Genomic DNA, 19,302 nt, shown 5'->3' on the forward strand with positions numbered 1-19,302 from the left:
AATGTATATTAGTTTCAAACTTTTCCCATAATTGATCGCGGTAAGCTTCTAACATTGTTAAGAGAAGTCATATTTTAAGAACTAAAATTTAATGTTTATTTTTAATTGCTTTTAGTTTACGTCAAAAACAGTTGTGGAGAATTCAACATTTATTTTAAAAACATTGGAAAGTTTCAGTCCGCTAAAACATAACAAAAGAAGCACCTGTTTATATTATAGATTTCCACATTCTGAATGCTTATGATTGCTTATAATTTTGATATAAATACTGCGTCCAAAGTTTTTGCGATATTCAGTTTTCAAATAACAATTTTGAAATAATACCGACATAAAACTTTTATTTAATATGAATATAAATTTGTTAAGGACTTTCCTCTTCTTCGTTGTATTAGCATCTATTGCAGTTAACGGACAGGTCACTACAGTTGACTCAAATGCAACAACTGCTGATCCCAATGATACGACTGCTGATCCAAATGCAACAACTGTTGATCCAAATGCAACGACTGCTGATCCAAATGCCACTACCGCAGATCCAGGTACCACTACTACAGGACCCAATACTACTACCGCTGATCCAAATGCAACAACTTCCGATCCCAATGCTACTACTGCTGATCCAAATTCAACAACAGCTCCCAGTACAACGGTAAGTCCTACAACTAGAAAAACAACACGTAAAAGTACAACTAGAAGGACAACGAGAAGAGTACGAAGACCAACAAGGAGACCCATTCGCAGACCTATACGAAGACCAATACGTCGACCACTAAGACGACCCATTAGAAGACCTATTCGCCGACCAATTCTCAGGCCATCAAACATTAGGCCACTCAATGGATAAATGTTAATTAAAACGGTTTTTGAGCACAATATTTCATTGAAATGTACATTTTTCATAAATATATTTTATGTGAAATACGGAAATTAGGTAAATATTTTTGCAAATATCATCTTTTGAAGTGGAATAAATTACTGAAATAAAAATTATATGAATTTCTCAATATATTCTCAATGTTGTTAGAACCTTATGTGCAGACTAAAATATATTTATGACTTTTTTTTGTTAATTATTCTTGAATCCTGACTAATTCAGGACAATATAATGGGAAAGTACTATGATGAAATGCCGAGTTATAATATATATGTGCTGATTATATATTATATATAGGGACGTGAAGAAGATTTTTATTATTCAAATTTTCAAGAAATTAATTTAGTGTCATTGTCATATTTTATGCTAAAACGCCTCTTCTTTGCATTTTCCGTTATGCAAAGATAATCAATATTATAAATATAATATTATAAAAATTGACTTTTAAAAATACAAGAAATAGATGAAATATCAAAATTTTGCTAATCGTACTAAATTTATTTATAGTACGTTTTTGTATACTTTTAAGCTTAGCTTAAATGTAATGTGCGAAACGGCCTTCTAAAATTTAGGATTTAATTGGCTTTAAAATTGTATATAAGTATATTAAACATTCACTTAAAGTACTATAACTTTTTTTCAATTTAAAAACGTGAGAAGAATTTTTAATATAATAACTCTCAAATACTATCTTCGTAAGTATTTTTAATTACATATGCATACTTTGCGGCTCCAAGAAATCTTATATTATTATTATTGCTTCTTTACTTTTTGGCTTAGACAAATATATTTTTTATATTAGATATAAAGCTAAATAAAAATTTGTTTATAACTGCAAATATTAAGACGCTACGCATTGATAGAACATATAATATTAACAAATAGATCGTTTTACATTTAGATTAAACACATTTTAATTTAAATGTAAGAAATATTTTTGTTGCTGTTAGTTGGCACTTTTTTCTTATTTATCTAATACCATAAGTGACAGAAGTAAGGTGCTGATCAAGCTAATAGCTGAAGCTACGGGAGATAATCAATAACAGCATTCGTCTGTCGAGAACATCTATATATGTCGTAACTCTTACTCATTCATTCTTACTCATTCAAATTCAAGGATCGGCAGTATGATGTACTAAATTGAATGCTAGGTATAAATGCTAGTATATACTAGTATATGGGATTATCATTTACTAGTATATATTAGTATATAAATTTTTATATATTATTACTGTATACTAATATATGGATTTATATATACTAGTATGTGTAATATGATCTGTTTAGTTAAATTACAGTAAAGCAGCACAATTTTATATATATATATACATTATAAAATATATATATATATATATATATATAATATATATATATATATATATATATATATATATATATATATAATATATATATATTAGCAAAATATTAATCTAGGGAACTTCCGCTATACAAATTAACATTTGTGCTATATAAAAAAACCATGAACTCTTCTGTGGATCCAATATATTTCTTTCGTTATTGTCTAAAATAAACCAACAATTTAAATGCATAGGTAATTCACCTCATTATAAAAGTTATGTAATCCTTCATTTGTCACTATTATACCAACTCACACGTATTCTATTTACAAAGCATATTTGGTTATGAAAGGTTATATCACTTCTTTGCTTCTAGATTCTGCTTGTAAAGTATGTTTTTCCCAGACTTCAAAAAACACCTATTCAAATATTTCATTTACAATAAAAAGTAATTGCCTTTAGTTGATTAAGTACAAAAAAAAATATTTTGTTATACATAAACTACTTATTTATTTATGTACTGTCAATTATTTTAACATAATACAATTATTTATTTTAATTAAAATACATAGAATTTCCACCTATAAATACATCAGAATCCAAGCATTGTTATCAGAATTAAAATTGCCTGGAATTAACTTACACTGAAATAAAAATGAAATTCTTTACATTATTGGCTACTGTAGCTCTAATAGCTGCAACTGTGCATGGTCAAGATACTACTACAGCGTCAACGGATACAACAACTGCATCCGCGGATACCACAACTGCAGCATCTACAGATACAACAACCGCAGCTGCTGACACAACAGCAGCAACCGATACAACTGCAAGTCCAGCAGAAGACACTAGCGCAGCAAGTGATACAACAGCAAGTCCAGCCGAGGACACTACAACAGCTGCTGCCACTACGACAACTAAAAAAACTCCTACCAAGAAAACAAAAAAACCAAAGAAACCAAATGATAAACCACGCGGACGTAAAGGCAGACCAGGTAGAGGTGGCCGACGTGGCCGTAAACCAAATAGACGTCCAAACAATGGATCGGCTAATAGAAGACCCGTAAAAAATTCTAACACAAGAGTAAGTAATACACGCGGTTAAATAAACGCTTCACATAACATCAGAATTCTTGGAATAAAATTTAAAACCAATTAAAGTATTGAGTGTGTTAATTCATATTATTTTATAAAATTTTTATTATATCATCGTATAATTTTTAAATTATATATATAATATAAATATATATAATTTCTAATTATATATTTAATATTCCAAAAGAGTCTATTTTCAACTTCGCTTTCATGAATTTGTGATCAAAATAACCTATAATATTAGCTATAAATTTACGATTGAATATCTTCGGACGCTACCAAGCTTTATGTTTAAAGAAAAATACACCCCGAAATATTTCTAAGCTAAATCAAAGTATTGTATATATATAAGCCTTGTGCTTACGTTCTTAACAAGGGCTACATGATTTTTTTCTAACTTTCATTACACTAATACTAATCCTTCAAGATTTGAATATTTTCTGATTTGAAATATTTTATGGAATAGAAGTTGCAATCCATTCTCATTGCTCCATATGATATTCAATGGATCTTTTTTCACCATCGTATTCGTGTTTAATCTTATATAAATTTCAATTGAAAAATATTACTCTTATTAACTTCTTCTTTTACTTTTTATTAGTGAACTGAGGTTGTTAGCATTTTAAGCTAAACCGTCCAAGAACTGGTATCCTTATTGATTGTTTGATCTTAGCCATTGCTCCCTGAGTTTTATTTCACACTACTTTGATAACTTGCAGTCTATATCTTTCAGAATTTCCCTCTAAACTCTAACATGTGAATTTCAATTACGTTACGCTTTACAATACCGTCTTCGTTGGTTGCCTTCAATTCATTTGAGTTTTCCTTTTAATCACTAAATTTAGCTTTTTAACACTCCGTCCTACACAACTTAACGGTTGGATTGTTTAATATATATTCATAAGACTTCATCAAGACACAATCTATTTATTTTACCCTTTCTCTTCAAGGGCCAAAATCCCTAGCGTGGTCCTCAGTTATTATATAAATTTTCTACACATCCGCGCGTTTTACTTCACATAAATTTTGTTAATATTGAAATAAGTTTTTATTTTTGCTCTCGATTATTATATTGGGGTTATTACCACTCTAACCCACACACTCTAAGGCACGGTCCATGGTCGGAATCTTCATTTCTCCTACCTTAGATAGTCTTAATGCATTAAAATCTAGCACTGTGGGTTTCTCCATTAAACTCTGCATTTCTCGGAAAAAGAGTGTCTAGTAGTTTCGTAGCTACTCTGAAAAGTTGTTGGGCATAGGCAAATATGTGCCTTTTCGACAGTATCAATGCATTCAAACTCTGATATCTTATCCTTTTTGTATCAATATAAATATCAATATATCTTTATTAAAGGTTACCAATTCTATAGTAAAGTGCGTATTATATATAACGAAACTTAATTATATGTTATATTGTTTGTAGACCTCGAAATTGAAAGTCTCAATTATATGTCGACAACGTATATGTCGTTGATTTCATTATACTTAATCGTCTTTTTTTAACACTGGAGATTTACACGTGGGTGTACGTGGCAGTCCATCTTCCAGAAAGCTAGGCTCATTTATATTCCAAAAATTGTGCCCGGTCAGATATAACCCTTATATATTTGTATTGCATTTAATATGAAAAATCAATATTACATATTTATTGAGTGTAGTGGACTGGTCTGCAATTAAAATATTTTTAATACCACATCACTTGAATACTTTGCTAAGAATGCGAAAGTACAATATAATATTCTTAATTCTGTCAACTCATTAAATTCTTATTAAAATGCTGCTATTATATATTACAAAAAATTACCGGTAGTTGATTTATGAGGACATTAATTTTGCCAGGATTCTGAGCGCAAAGTGTCAAAAATTTAAATAACAACATTAAAATGCGCTCCGATAACGTGCCACTCGCTGTGAAGTTAATTAGCTGCAAATTTGGTTGAAAATTTTGTTGAAAATATAAAACAATATTCCGAAGAACGAAGCATAACCAAAATGTCCTTCCAAAGCCCACCTAGTGGCGTCAGCCAGGACTGCCGTTTGCTGCTCCAAATACCAGCAACAAATGCGAAGAACGTGTGCCTTAAAGGCATTTTCAAATTAAGGCTTGTTCATTAACATAACAACAATTTAAAGTTAAAACCTTGCCAAGGTTTTGCTCCAAAATTTTTTCCCTTCACTTTTTAGGTTAATTAAAGCAATACGAATTCCTATTATTCGACTTTTGCTACATTTTAAAAAAGTTGAGGATTAAAGTATTTTAAATATTTGAATTGGTTTTTGGTTTTTGGTTAGAAAGAACTAATTTGGTAAACCAACAAATTTCTTCTTCTACTTCAATTGACTTCCATAAAAAAGACTTAGTATTGTTGGCAAAGAATTATGATTTCGTACTTCGAAAGTAACTCAAGCTATCTCATTTACATTTACTTCTAATATGAATTTTTATTTATTCATTAAAAATACTCATATAAAGTATTGATAGTAGATACGTAGTAGTTAGTAGATATTTTGGAAAATTCTTGTCTTAATATTAGCTCAATAAATAAGTTGTGTGTATAATGTAGATTACATGACATTGCCATTAACATTAACATTGACTTATTATTTAGTTTTAATAACTAAATAAAGAGGTGAACCTCTACACAAAATAACTGAACAAATTTTCCTGAACACTTGTTTCCAATATGGAAATGTTTTATATATTTTTAGAGCAAATGTATCTTGCATTGGTGCTCAGATGCACAGAATGCAAATAACTTTTTATGCAAATATTTCGTAATCCTTTTCGTATGAGTTTCAAAACTTCTGTGCCATGAAATGAATTTGTTCTTTTCAACTTTCTCTAACTATTTTATTGACTTTGCGTATATAAATTTTCCAAAACTTTTATTGCGAAAAAATTTACTAATTTCAGAAGTAAACAATATGTAAGTGGCATCATTTTATATGCATAAACTTAAAAGTTGAAATCCATATCAATTATTTTATCTGTTTTTCTCAATTTTTAACAAAATCAAAAAATTGATTACTTTCCAACTAAGTTCAGAACAAGTAACTTAAAGTCTTGTGATAGCTAAGTTTTGTGAAACTCTAAAACGATTACTTATGATATACATATTATATATACATTGTTGTTTATTTAATGTACCTTCTGCTCAAAAAGTAATAGGATTTTGTTGTTTGTTAACTACTTCTTAAGTAATAGATCTTTTTCAAAAATTTTCTTTTGTTATGTTGGTACACCCTTTCTGGACATATGGTACAAATTTATGTGCCATCTGTCAATTAGTTTGTTCACAGCAGCTGTTAATGTGAGACTACCTCAAGTGCATTTAGCGATTTTTACTATGGAAAATTCTTGTTGTACGCGATTTTTTGACCAAACACGGCACCACTGTCATCGCTCAGGCACCATATTCGCCAAATCTGGCGCCATGTGACTTTTTCCTATTCCCAAAACTCAAATTGCCCCTTCGTGATAAGAGTCGATTGAATCGGTAAAAGAGAATTCGCCGAAGGAACTAAAGGCCATACCTTTAAGGGCCTACGAAAAGTATATGGAAGATAGGGTTAAGCATTGGCATATGTGTATCGCTTCAAAAGGAGCATATTTTGAAGGACATAAAATAAATTTGGAATAAAATTTAAATTTGTGTGTTTTATTATAAAATCCGAGTACTTATTGAGCAGAAGGTACTACATTTGAATTAATATACTATATAGTTTTATTAACTAAACAAAGAAATGTCCTGAAAGCTGTTCAATGAGAAAATAAGAAACATTTTTCCCATACTTTCAATTAACAACAACTCAATTGTTGTGAAAGAAAGGCAACAAAAACAATAACCACATATATCGTTTCATCTAATATACAAAGAAGACTTTTATAAAACAATTCTTGCGAAGAAGTGTATTCGGTAAATAAAGCCAAAGCCCCAAAACGAGTGTAAGCCCAAATATCAGTGGGCACAAATGTGGCTGAATACAACACATACTATATTAACGCATAAAGAAGACATCCCACGAGAGAGAGAGAAAATGAGAGCATTATTAACATAAAATCAATCAAGTGTATATAGACGCCCAAAAGACATCATGTAGAACCAAGATGCATAACGAAATAAGTAAGTTGTTGAGATTAATAACCAGTAATAAAATTAACTGAAATACATATGTAAAAACTTTTGAATCCTGTTAAAAGTGTATATTGGAAGCGCTTTTTTTAAAATCAAATTTTTCACAATTATTTCATACAACCTAACCTTTTTTGGACGGGAAACCTCGAACGAAGTGCAATGAGTGTTCGCTCTAATGATGATTTACTATTATAAGATATTAAATTGAAAAGTAAGATATAATATTTGTGAATAGTTCTTGAACTGAAAGAAAAGATTGTCTTGAGAAACATATTTCAATGGGTTCAAGTCGTGGAAGAAAAATTAACAAAACCATTTTATGTGATATATTTCATTGACAGTTCCATATATAATCGAAGTTTTAAAAATGAACTTTTAAACATCAGTACGACTAGAACTCCTGCCTAGAACGCTCAATGAAATAAATTAAATGGTTAATGTGTAAACTGTTTGAAATTAAAACGTCAGAAGTATATTTTATATCAGTTCATTTTTGAAATAAAATCTTACCTCTTTCAAAATAATTTCTTTCATTTTAAATAAATTAATTTAAAACTTCAATTGAAAATTTGACATAACTTTGGTTGCTTTCCAATCATCCCATCTTTTCTATTCGTTTCTTTTGAACTCACCTGAAATAGAAAAAAAAAAGAAAATTACTTATATTAAATGCTTTTTATAATACAAATAAAATTATTGTATATAATGTTTTTTTTTTGGTGTGAAGTTAAAGTAGCTTTGTAATAGTTTGACCTTTATCCTTTGAATCCTTTTCAACCCTTCTGCCTTATAATTTCGTTCACAAAAACTACAAAAATCAAATATCCGGCCGACATTTACCATTCACAAATGCACAAAACAAAGTTATAAAGTAAAACTTCGCCATTACTAAATCCACATAAATGAGTTTATACTATATAAGTGTGTTATCGAATTTATCGAATAGTAAACTCATTTTGTGAAAGATTAAAAAACACACACTTGACACATCCCACATCCCTTGTGCTGCAGTGTTTGTCTATTTGATGTAGAAAATTGCACATAAAACTTTATCTTGGCCATAAAAAGTAATAAAATAATACAGAAACTTGACTATTCTGTTAAGGACAACGCAGTAAAGTTCTTTTATGTCATTATTATGTTTTTTAATAATTTTTTCTCATGTATTTATTTTATTATTTTTAATCTTAATATTTTTTGGTAAAGTTTGTACGGCAACAGTTTGGTAGCACCAGCGCACATATGCTGGATACGCCAGCGAAAGAGCATTGAAAACTTTTCCTTAGCAGGCAAACAAAAAAGAAGTTTATTTGTACTCATTGATTAGTCCCAGGATAGGAAGGAGTGAAAATGAAAAAAACTTTTCTTAGAAAGTGTCTTCTCTTTTTGGAAGCACATGAAGCTTCCAAAATAGTCTTAGTGCGTACCACACACCAGTGCGCATCTTTTAATCTGTTAAATCTTAAAGTATTTTCTTTTCAAAAAGTTTTTTTATTTAAGAAACCAGAAGAATTAAGCTTTTTTTTCTAATAAAATTATTTACTTGCACTTAATTCAAATCTGCAAACTCATTGAGTATTTATTAGAGCGTAAAAACGATTGCTCCTTTCACACACACGTCTTTGCTAAGTTCACCCGTTTAGGCTTCTTTACCTTCCTTAAACACGTCATCGTTGACTGCTCTTCCTACATTAATAAGTTTAATATATATGAAAATTTGCTTGACTTTTTACCAACACACAACACAGGCGTTAAGCTGATGGATTGACGTCGTAAGTATACGAAAATGTGGATTCGATGAAGAAATAACGCGTCGGCGAATCAAGGATTTCGCAGTTGTAGCGTCGAAAGCACTTTAATGACATCGAATAAAATAGCAATGTATATAAAATTATACTGAACGCGGCGTAAATACTTAATTGAGCAGCCTTCATTTAACGATTTTGACAGACGAGCAATTTCAGTAGCAGAGCATGTTTAATGAGTTTTCGGTATGAAAAGTTTATTTCTGATTAAGCACACAAATACTTATATTTGAAGTTGAATGTTCAAATAATAATTTCATAAAAATTATATTTTCATAGTCAAACATATAGTATAATATTGCTTTTTCTTTTATGAGTTTTGCCATAAATTAATTACAAACCAAAAATAAGCAATCTGTGCAAATATTATTAACACATAAAAAAAAAGAAATCCGAAATCCACATTAACGACTCAAGTTGGCCGCTGAGATAAACTCTATAAGAGAATAGCATTGTCAAAATGTGTTGATGCTACTATTGGCCTTAATGATACAGTTAAGTGGCTTAACAATGCACTGGTTTAACTACAGAGCCCTGTGGGCATTCTATTATGCTCGTCTTCAACATAGAACATTGTTCTGCTCAAGTGACCGCAGCTAATTTAATTGAAATCAATGGAACATTGAAATCAATCGATAGGAAAACAAGTACAATAACAAGCCGACTCTACAATGCAGGACAATGGACTCTTGCAATAAATGTCACTGTCAATTCGGAAAACTGATGGCGATGATAATAGTGCCAGTCTACAGTATAGTTCTGTACTTAAGAGACTTCTGATTGCAGAGTAGAATTTGTACAATTAATCAAACTTAAATTTATCTACTAAAACATCATCAAGTGTACAAACTATAACCAAAATTCAATAATACAGTATGCATACGTTAGATGAAGTTTATTCTATGGCACAATTAACAAACCACAAAATTAAAATACAAATCTTTGAATTTATATCACAAGACGAGGATATTAATTTAAATATAAATTCAGTTCAAGATTGAAATTTTCTGCTTCGAATTTTACATAGCTTAAGTGGGCATATAATTTTATTCAGAATTTCTCTCTTTTTTTAAACAGCAATTTTTTTCAGAAATTCACCTAAAGCAAAGAATTTTTCTTTCTAATATTGTTTCCGTTCTTATCGTTTTTATTTTTATTTTTATATTATATTAGCAGCGCCAAAGTACGAGTAGCTGCACATAACAGCAATCCATCATAAAATAATGTTATGCATGCTTAAGTTACCTTTCAATGAAGCAATTCAAAGCTCTTGTAAATTTTATATGAATTTCTTTAAAATTTCATGCATACTTAAATTATTCGCATTTTTATTAGCTCAGCTATTCCAAGAACTGATAAAAAGTAAAAGTATTTCAAACACCCAAACTCAGGGCGACACCAATCATTATATACTTAATATTTTATTCAAGCATATGCTGCATAATGGATCAACTTAAATAGCATTAAAATATCGAAGTATGAGTATAGCAAAAAACGATTTTTTAACCGCTCTCCTGCTTCTGATTGGAAAGTGTTTTCCTAAGGCCAGTATATTACCTTAGTGAGTGAGAAAATATATAAAATTTTATTGAAATATATACTTCACTGAACATTATAAATGAAATTATGTGTTGAATATGTGTGAAATATATGCTCAGGATAACAATTGTAGAACACCACTTAGCTTCGAGGAATTCCATGTTACACTTCAACAAATACGAGCTTGAATTATGTATGTGCACATGATGTGCCCAAGGTTAACATACACCTGCCTCAATCAATAGGCAACAGCAATCTATAGCAGACTATAGGTTATTCGAACTCACATATCCTGAAGCGCATAATATCTATATTAAATTACAATCAGCTACTTAATATTAGGTGTTGAAATCATATAGAAAAATTTGCTTTTTCAAATTCTGATAAAATTTTATTTCAATTTTTGTGTTCTTTTACAAAAAATATATTGAGAAATGAGTTTTTGCAAGTAAGTAGTTAACAATTGCAATAAAATATTTAAAAAGAGCTTGCTGAAGTATTTATTCCTCATTAACGAGGAAAGCACATTTTTGATTAGAACTTTTGAAGTACTACTATTAACGAACTATTCATTGATTATATGTTTTATATATATGACTATGTCTCTCGCTATTTTATAGAGAAAATGGTAGTAACAGTAAAATTTTTAAAATTAATTAATGGTTCGCAGAATCTTAATCCACTGACGGACGCCTAAATGGGAAAGATTAAGTTAGAAAACAAGCAACCATACAGCTGCTAGAAAAATAATTCTTTAATTTCTAAGACTCGCAGCTTTAAAAATTTTTCGAAATATAGTCAATAAGTATACTATAAGCATATCAAAAATTTTTTGATGTTGCAGAAGCAGTTAGATTGTTGGAAGATAATAAATTTATTAAATAATGATCATATTAACTGACTTACTAATTGACCACTTGCATTTTTATAGCACGACTATAATAGAAAAACTTTATATATAATTTACTTAAGAAGAAAATATTATCAAAATGCTAAAAAATCAAGAAATATCACGAAAAAGGCAATAACAATCTACAACAAACTATATATTCGAACTCGAATATTCTGAAGCACACCATTCCTGTCTGGTGTCAAAAATCAAATACTTGATATTAGGTATTAAAATCATTTAGAAATATTCTAATATTTTTCTATTTGTATTTTCTTTCTGCTTAGAACGAAGTTAACAAGAAGACTATGATTATTTTTTTGCATTGAATATAGCGAATATATGACATCTAAGAATGATAGTGTTTCTATATAGAATTTAGATATATTGTTTTATTCCCATAATACGTCGTACATCATTCAAAATAGCACCAAGCCCAGAATTTATATTAAAGACAATTCTATAGTACCTTTAAGAATATGTAATATTGTGTTATAACTTAATAATCAAAAGTTTTTACTATAAAGATGTATTCCATGTACACTAAAAGCTCACTCTGAAAATATTTAAAAATATTTAATGGAATTTTAACTAATACTCAATTTCTTTAAAATCCTTACAAACATCAATCGACGAATTTTTATAATACATATTTTCGACACATATTTTTTTTTTGTTTTTGCAACGGTCACAATTCCAATATTCCCTAACAAATAATATTTAGTAAATATTTTTGCAGATTCTAACAAAAAGTGAACAATAAAAAACACTCCATATATCTGCTTATATATTTTATTAATCTCTTTAAAAGCACTTTACTCAACAAAAAAATGAAGCAAACACTTACGCCATAGACACTCGAATCTTGGCCAATTCACTTGTGGCAAAATGTAGGCACTTAAGTATTTACAACATTCAATAGAAAATAAAAATAAAAACGAAAATAAAAATAAAAATATTTTCCGCTTCCTAAGCCTGCTCACATTCCCATACAGACATTTTTTCAGTTATCCATACTTTTTATTATTATTCTTTCCATTGTTTAGCTCTTGTGTTGTAGTTACTGATATGGTAATAAAGCAATAAGCAGAATAAATACAGAAAAAGTAGAAAATTAAGCAAAATCAACAAAGCCTGTCGGTATGCGATAAGCAAATTCCTTTTTTATGTAAGAAAATTAAAGAGATTTTATCTCGGTATGTGAAGGAAACTGAATGGGGGGTAAATTTGTAAGAGTTTTCATTTCGCTTATTAATTTTACATTTTTTTGTGTTGTTCCTGCAAAGGATAAGACTAATTTGATTAAGAATAGAATGAAAGAAGCAAAAATTTGATACTTTTTGTGTGTTTGATTTTTAATTTGCATAAATTCATGGTTTTAGGCTCCAAAAATTATGTACCACGTTGCGTATGAGTAACGTCGTTACAATTGTGCGTCCGTAGACATCGCACTGCAAAACTTTTTCTTCACGGAAATTTTATGTAAAAGAAATGTTTAAAGCTTACTAGTTTTTTTTAAACATTAGGTTTCTATATACATATTTGTTTACTTATATTTATATTTGAAAAGTTGAATTTTTTTCAGAATTACTTTTTGAACTTGTATTCGAGCGTTTGTTCTCAAACATAAATTAATGCTATAGGCAAATTTTATACACATCTTTGCATTCCATTTTTTTTATTGCTATATTTTAAAAGAATACTAACTAATCACTCATTGATTATGGGACATGAAAACTTCAAGTATCACCTCAAAAAGATAACTCTGGCTGAGGAAGACACTTGCAGACTATGCTTAGAAGAAAAAGAGACAGTGGTGCATATATTGTGCCAGTGTTCTGCACTGGCAAGCAGGAGAAGACTGTGTTGGGACACTATTGTGTTGGCGAGGACTTGGCAGGCAACCTTAAGCTAAATGAGTTACTTGCGTTAACAAGCGATGTAGTTCTGCGATCAAAAGGCAGTCTAGCTTTAACTCAAAAACGATATCCGAGAATCGAATCACGAAAAATAACCCAAATCATTTCGTGGTTTACTTCGGCTAATCCTTCACTTCACTATTATATGGTGTTAACTATTATTATATAATTATAATAATTGTTATAATCCGAAGAATCCACGTTAACCTATTGGGCTATTGTGTTTCTTCACGAAATTCGAAAGACTCAAACCATCTCAAAAATTTAATAAAGCTTAAGGAATGAGTGTGTATGATGACATAAATAAGTCAATAAGCGGTTAATCTATTCAATGGAAAAAATTACTGAAGTAAAGCAACAAAAAAAATTATTATTTACATAAAAACAATATTAACAGATGACTAAGACTTCACCTAAAAAAAAAAAACTACGATCTATACTACAAGTATAGATCTTAGTTCATACGTCTAAGATATTAAAACTAAAATAAATGTCACTTTAAATGTTTAAAAAAAATTTAGATTTGTATATATTTTCTTTGATGTAAATAAAATTTATGGTTTTGTTTAAAAATGCTAGACATACTAAATACAAAAACACATAAAAGTCACATTAAAACAATAATAAAATGAGCATTAAAAATGCAAACGAAAAATATCTTCATGTGCCTCAGAAAATATATTTTCTACAATATATAAATATAATAGTTTCTATAAGAAAGCATTTGCGTGTTCGTAATGCTGATATGTTAAAATCCCGACCTATGCAAATATCTTGACCCATTAACTTTGACCTTCATTTCAAATGTGTCTTATGTTAAAATTATTTAATATTGTTGAAAGGGAAACAAATTTCACTATTCCTTAACAGGCTATAAACAATATTTTATGAATATTTTTATGAATTTTAAAGACATGCAATAGTTAAGTAATTTTTATGTAAAACTATTTTATGAATTTAATTGCTTGTATTTGTGTTCTTCTTATATTTCACGAAAAAATATAAATATATGGGAGGTAAGTTATTTATAATTGAACCCAAATTTTCTTTTTAAAACAGTAATAATTTGTATTATTATTTTTATTGTAATGTTTCAAATTTAAAATGAACTCAGCTTAGGAGTGACAACAAAGAAATTTTAATTAATTTTTATTTCAATTTTACATTCTAAAAGCAACCTTAAAACAAGCAGGCAAACCTTATAAGTTTGTTAATTCGCAATAAGAAAAGCGTTAAAGACGTAATTATTTTCTTTTCTTTTTTGGAAGAAAATTATATTACGCAGACCATTTTAATAATATCGTAAAAATTTTCTCATTTACTTAAGCGTTGTAATGCTTCACTTCCGATGCCCAACGGAAGGGAAAAGTAAGAACAATAATCAACTTTTTTTATATTCATATAGCTACAGTCCTATAACTATATTTTTTCGCTAAATATAGAATTATGAAAAGGACAACTGCATAGTTAAGATGGAATATATAAATTTAATATATAAAATTTGTATTAAAATAATTTAACAAATATTAGTCTTAACTAGGTTTTTTATAAAAACTAGAGTCTTAATATGGAGATGATCAATTTTAACATGTTTTGAACTTAATATTATTTTAATAATTTAATATATTTATATATTTTAATACATAAATACATTACATATCTATATAACTGCATGTGTATATTACTATATTCCTAAACATAACAATTGTTTTTGAACGAATTTATTTATTTCATCTCTTTATATTATTTCTATTACAGAAATGTAAACATAAACTCATGAGTGTCATCCATAGAACACTATGCAACTACGAAACTAAGTACAGTAATCCCGTCAATAACACGGTACCCTTATAACGCGTATTCATTTTACGCGATTTGAATCCCCCGAATAACACGGGCATGCCCCCATATTTGTACACTTTATAATTAGCTTCACGTACCTTTGCACGTGTGTATATGGTGTATACGAGAATACCCCTATAACGCGTTTTCCTATAACCAATCTACCGCGTTATAGGTGGGATTACTGTACAAGGCTACACAATATATACTGCAAATTAATAAGAATAGCTTGACGATTGAGATCAAAAAGTCACAGAATTTCTGTTAAATTTTACCATAAATTAAATAGCAATTCTGCACCTTCATACCTAAGGATATCTGATCAATGGATATCTGAAGTAAGAGAAGAAAGAAGAGCTTCTATAGGATGTCATTTACAAATATAGTTTACAAATTTTGCTTAAGCACTGTGAATGAGTGGTGTGGATTCTTGGTACTTCCATTTGCATATATCTAAGAAAATAGCTAGTCCATATAAATTTACACACATTATGAATGAAGTTTGACCTATCAGATATTTTCGCACTATGAAAGAAGAAGAGATTAAAATTTATTACTGATAACCAATAATAAAGTCAAAAATAATCACGTTTAGTATTCTGTATACTTCACAAAACTCTTTTCTGTATATTACAAAACTCTAGAAAATAAATAACTTTTAATTGTATTTATTATACAAAAATAACTCATTTGAAAAAATAAACACTATATAAAAATAAACATTAAAATTCTAAAACAATTACTACACATTGCCACATTTTGGCTTTTCTATCCAACATTACCATAATCCAGAAATTTTGTTCCAGCTTATAGTAGAAGCGATTATAAAATAATCCCTATTATAGAGTTGGGTACAACAGAGTTTCTATTTAAATTACACACACAAACAAAGTGTCCATCTTGTGAAACTACAAGAGCCCTAAATGTTAGTATCTTAAACTTTTTCTTTATGTAAATCAAAAATCATTGTAATTTGTCCCAAAACCCAAACTACTGTGTGCCCGAAACGTTCGAAGAACAATGAAAAAATTCCTTAACACTTGTGAAAAAGCGTTAGAGTAAATACTTAGCATATATTAATTTGACTACCATTTTAAATACTTAACATTTTTTAGCACATTAAGGAGGGAAATAAAATTCTTCAACTAAAGCAAACATTTTTTTTTGCAGTGTAACGACTTTGGTCTTTAGTCAGAATGTCTTGTCCTGCTCAAGTATTTTCAAGTGTTAAAATATTTTACTTTCTTAAGTTTTTTTTTTTTGGTCGAGAAATGCGACGATAAAAATGTCTCTGGTTTAAATAAAACAAGATACAGAAAAAATATAGAAAACGTTAAGAGAACATGAGAACAAGGAAGGAAAATGTGGCTATTAAATGTTTAAATTTTCTTTTGAAATTTCTTTGAAGCTGTTTTCTGTAACTTTTACTTTACACTGCAACTGATAAAATGCGGCAGAAAGTTAGATCGGAATATGAATTTCCTTGAAAGAAAATTTGAATTATTCACATATTTTATATTTTAAACTTTAAAGTCCTTTATAAGACGTTCTAAATATTCTTCGATGCTGATATATATTGTTATACTAGAATAATTTTAAAATTATTTCCTACAGATAGAAACTATATTTGTACCAGAATATCAATGAAAATTTATTTGAAGTGTGATTCTAATAAATTAGCACAATTATCATTTGCTGATTTTATTTTTTTGTATTTAAATATGTCACGTAAATTATAAGCTATATTTTAGTTTAGGTTTTATTATATATATATCACACATTATGATAAAAACAATACTTGCAATAAGATGTATTTCAGTTTAATCCGCTGTCGATAAAACGAAAAAGCTATTTTACGAAATTTAAACAAAAGAAAATACAACACTAAACATACAGTTCAGAACTATATATTATAAAATGCCATGTATATAGAAAACCTGTTACAAATGATTACTTAATTCATGCAAGAATACAATCATCTCTAACACTCCATTTTTATTGTGTAGTTTAAAATTGTAAACTAAATATTAACTTCGTATTTTATTTTCAGTAACGCCAAACTGAAAATCGAAGCAATCGACTACCTTAATCGGCTGGCTAATATCACCCCCATCTAAATTCCTGGACATAGGAACATCAAAGGGAAGGAGAAATCTGAAAGTTTAGCCCACTCTGGTGCTTCTCTGGATGTGTCACTGAGAGTGTCATTGGCGGTACCGGTTTATATTACCCTAGAGACTATTAAGAGAAGTACCTTCCTTTACTTTCTTCAACTTGCCAATAACAGATGGAAAGCACTTGAGTCATGTGCAACTTTCAGGTTAACATATCCCACCTATAATAAAATTATATCCACGAAATGCATCATAAGTGACCGCGTGAACACTGCAAGGTTTACTGCAGTTTTTTTTGGTCATTGCTGTATAGGAACTCACGCAGAGAAAATACGTTTTTGTCCTAATCCTTACTGGTGGTGGAAACCCGCAGGAAAAATAAATCATAAGACATTTTTTCTATGAATGCCCGGTTTTGACGTCTAGAAGATATAGGTTCTTAGTTCTTAGTTTTTCAGCATGGTCAACGGTGAAGACGAATTACTTATTAAATTATCTAAATTCGACGGGATGGATTTAGTCTCTACTCTTCTATACTAGAGTTCTTGCGAGGAATGTGGTAGCAAATGGCGAAAAATCGCTAATTGAGGTATACAAATTAATTGTTTATGGAAACTGAGGGATCAGTATCAAAACAAATTTTTTATATGTGATAATTTATAAAATTGTTTCAATTCAAGAAATATAATTATTTTAACATTTTTTATTATTTTATCCCGCTGAATCTAGATGAATTCACTTCTACTGAGCACTGTAGCACATTAAGCAATCTCTAATCCATTTTATTTAAAAATAATTTACTTTGCAAATGTAAATAAAATCATTTATGAAGATTTCGACCAGTTGACCAAGTACAACAACCAATAATTCAAACCGCAAGCATCGCTTCGTACGGTGATAACCGATACCAGCAACTCAATATCAACAAGAATTGCCATCCATCTGATTGCGTTCAGTAAACACAATTCCACCGAAATTCAATTTGACATTTTTATTGATTAAAGAGAAGAGCGTGCAGACTAAGCAAACACATACACGTATAGGCCGCAGATAAAAATGTATGCCTGCCGCATACACGCACACATGCACACGCAACTTGCACACGCATACTTGCACATACATAATTATATGCAAGTATTTACGTGTATAGGGAATGTATGTTAAATCGCCACGAACACGTATCATTATAATAAATCGACAGCACATACATTAAATTATTATCAAAGTAATTGATGCAGATACATAAATAATTCATGTTCCTATGTAAATAATTGAGTAAAGTATTTCAAATTAATGTAATAAATACACGCACATTTTGACATGTTAAAATATCATTCATTCGTTCATTCATTCTCTCCAAAGTCATGTAAACTAAAAGTGGAGAAGTTTGCAAATTAATTGTTTTGCGGTATTTTCGATTAAAACAAATGGAGATTAAATTTTTCTGAACTCAGCGACGCAAATAAAATATACATTATAAATATGTTAAACCAACAAATATTGAGATTTTTATATTAACACCAAAATGCATGCAAAACGAAGTCAATTCAGTTTCTCTGCCAATACATACGAGTATATATGTATATATTTATGCCAGCAATAACTTTTGAGATTTATCGTATGCGATAAATTTCATTTCCATAAATTGTGTAAACGTTTTAAATTTAAACTTTAAGTGGAATATATAACTAAAACCAAACTTTAAAAAAATCGATTAAAAATATGAAATATTTTTTTATTGGTGTAAACCAAACTATCAAGTAACACAATCATTTTAAAATTATGAAT

At 29.1% G+C, this 19,302-nt stretch overlaps 1 protein-coding gene across 1 annotated transcript; it reads left to right on the forward strand.

The window, feature by feature from the left end:
• The first annotated feature begins 346 nt into the window (after positions 1-346).
• LOC119667161 (integumentary mucin C.1-like) lies at positions 347-844 on the forward strand. Its single transcript, XM_038076450.1, has one exon. It carries the CDS (start codon positions 347-349, stop codon positions 842-844), a length of 498 nt encoding a protein of 165 aa, XP_037932378.1.
• The last annotated feature ends 18,458 nt before the right edge of the window (positions 845-19,302 follow it).

The sequence above is a fragment of the Teleopsis dalmanni genome, chromosome 1, assembly GCF_002237135.1.
Source record: "Teleopsis dalmanni isolate 2A chromosome 1, ASM223713v2, whole genome shotgun sequence".
NCBI classification, from domain to species: Eukaryota; Metazoa; Arthropoda; class Insecta; order Diptera; family Diopsidae; genus Teleopsis; species Teleopsis dalmanni.

What these genes read in the sequence shown, in the direction of transcription:
- LOC119667161 (XM_038076450.1), top strand. Translation starts at nt 347, where the DNA reads ATGAATATAAATTTGTTAAGGACTTTCCTCTTCTTCGTTGTATTAGCA.